The sequence below is a fragment of the Rhagoletis zephyria genome, unplaced genomic scaffold (assembly GCF_001687245.7).
Source record: "Rhagoletis zephyria isolate East Lansing unplaced genomic scaffold, Rhagoletis_zephyria_1.1 Rzeph_scaffold_50886, whole genome shotgun sequence".
NCBI lineage: Eukaryota > Metazoa > Arthropoda > Insecta > Diptera > Tephritidae > Rhagoletis > Rhagoletis zephyria.
This window is the reverse complement of record NW_016207940.1, coordinates 387-2,039: the sequence shown is the minus strand read 5'-3', so window position 1 is coordinate 2,039 and position 1,653 is coordinate 387. Positions and strand designations below refer to the sequence as shown.

Genomic DNA, 1,653 nt, shown 5'->3' with positions numbered 1-1,653 from the left:
AATCGTCGGTGAGTAAATGAGATTTCGGTATACCTTCAAGTATTTTACTAGAGTTCGAAGTCCACTTTCTTAACGGGAACCCTGCTGAATCCAGTATCTGTAANTTTTACTGGAGTTCGAAGTCCACTTTCTTAACGGGAACCCTGCTGAATCCAGTACCTGTAGTATTTCTTCTCGAGCTTTAATCGCTGCTCCGATGCTGTGTCCTCCAGCAAGTACGTCGTCCACGTACATACACTTTCGCAAAATTTCGGATGCGATTGGAAACGAGCTCTCGACCTCATCAGCTAGTTCATGCAATGTCCTTATCGCGAGATAAGGAGCACAGTTGATGCCAAAAGTCATCGTTTTTAATCCGTATAAGCTAATTGGTTCTCTTGGGCAGGTGCGAAAAACTATGCGCTGATATTTCGTTTGATTCTCATTTACAAATATTTGCCGATACATTTTCTCTATATCGCTGTTGAAGACGTATTGGAACAGTCTCCAACGGAGTATGAGGATCGTTAAATCGGCCTGAAGTACAGGACCTGGAAGGAAGACATCATTCAAACGNTGCCAAAAGTCACCGTTTTTAATTCGTATAAGCTAATTGGTTCTCTTGGGCAGGTGCGAAAAACTATGCGCTGATATTTCGTTTGATTCTCATTTACAAATATTTGCCGATACATTTTCTCTATATCGCTGTTGAAGACGTATTGGAACAGTCTCCAACGGAGTATGAGGATCGTTAAATCGGCCTGAAGTACAGGACCTGGAAGGAGGACATCATTCAAACTCATGCCATTAGCGGTTGGGCATGATGCGTTGAATACAACCCTGACCTTTGTAGTGGTACTTTCTTCCTTTAAAACGGCGTGGTGCGGTAAAAAATAGCAGTCCGTTGAATCTGGTGAAATGTTTTTGTTAATTTTTGACATATGTGCTAGTGTCTCGTATTCAGATACAACCCGGTTGTACTCTGTTTGAAGGACAGGCTTTTTCGCTAGTCGCGTCTCGTTCCGGTAAAACTCTGAGCATGCACTTTTCAGCGAAGGACCTAAGCACACATTTTTCGGAAAATCCCGTTTAAAAGGTAGAGACACAATGTATTTTCCATCGGTATTTCGTGTTGTAGTTGCTTTGAAGAGCTCTTCGCAGTATTTATCATCTTCGTTGATGCCTTTTTTCTTTGGGACATCCTCCAGCTCCCAAAATGCAGCTAGCTGCTTGTCCAACGTGACTTCGTTAAAATACGATACGATATTGTTAGTTGGACTGACTGAGTCCGCGCGACCAGTCAGTATCCAACCGAACACGGTCTCTTGCGCGAGAAGCGTATTTAATACGTTCTTCCTCATTCCGCTTAAAATTATTTGCGGGTAAATATCTCCTCCTAAGACCAGGTCAACTGGCTCATTGACGAAGAATCTTTTGTCCGCCAAGACCAAGTCTGGGAACGATTGCCGCGTCATTGCGCTTATCTGACAAGTCGGAAGATCCCTGGTTAATTGTGGTAAAACCAGCACAATTGCTTCTATATTAATTAACGGGTCTGTGGGTGACCGAAGTTGAATAGCACACGCTTCTTTTACCTGCGCAGATACAGAGTTATTGATGCCCGAAACTTGGGCATGCAAGTGTTTTGATGGCAGATTGATTCTCCGTTTGAGT

General features: G+C 43.2%; 1 protein-coding gene across 1 annotated transcript; it reads right to left on the bottom strand.

Moving 5' to 3' along the window:
- Positions 1-548: 548 nt before the first annotated feature.
- On the bottom strand, positions 549-1,340 carry LOC108355844 (uncharacterized). The gene has a single exon (XM_017606977.1). The coding sequence runs from the start codon at positions 1,338-1,340 to the stop codon at positions 549-551; it is 792 nt and encodes a 263-aa protein (XP_017462466.1).
- Between the last annotated feature and the right edge of the window lie 313 nt (positions 1,341-1,653).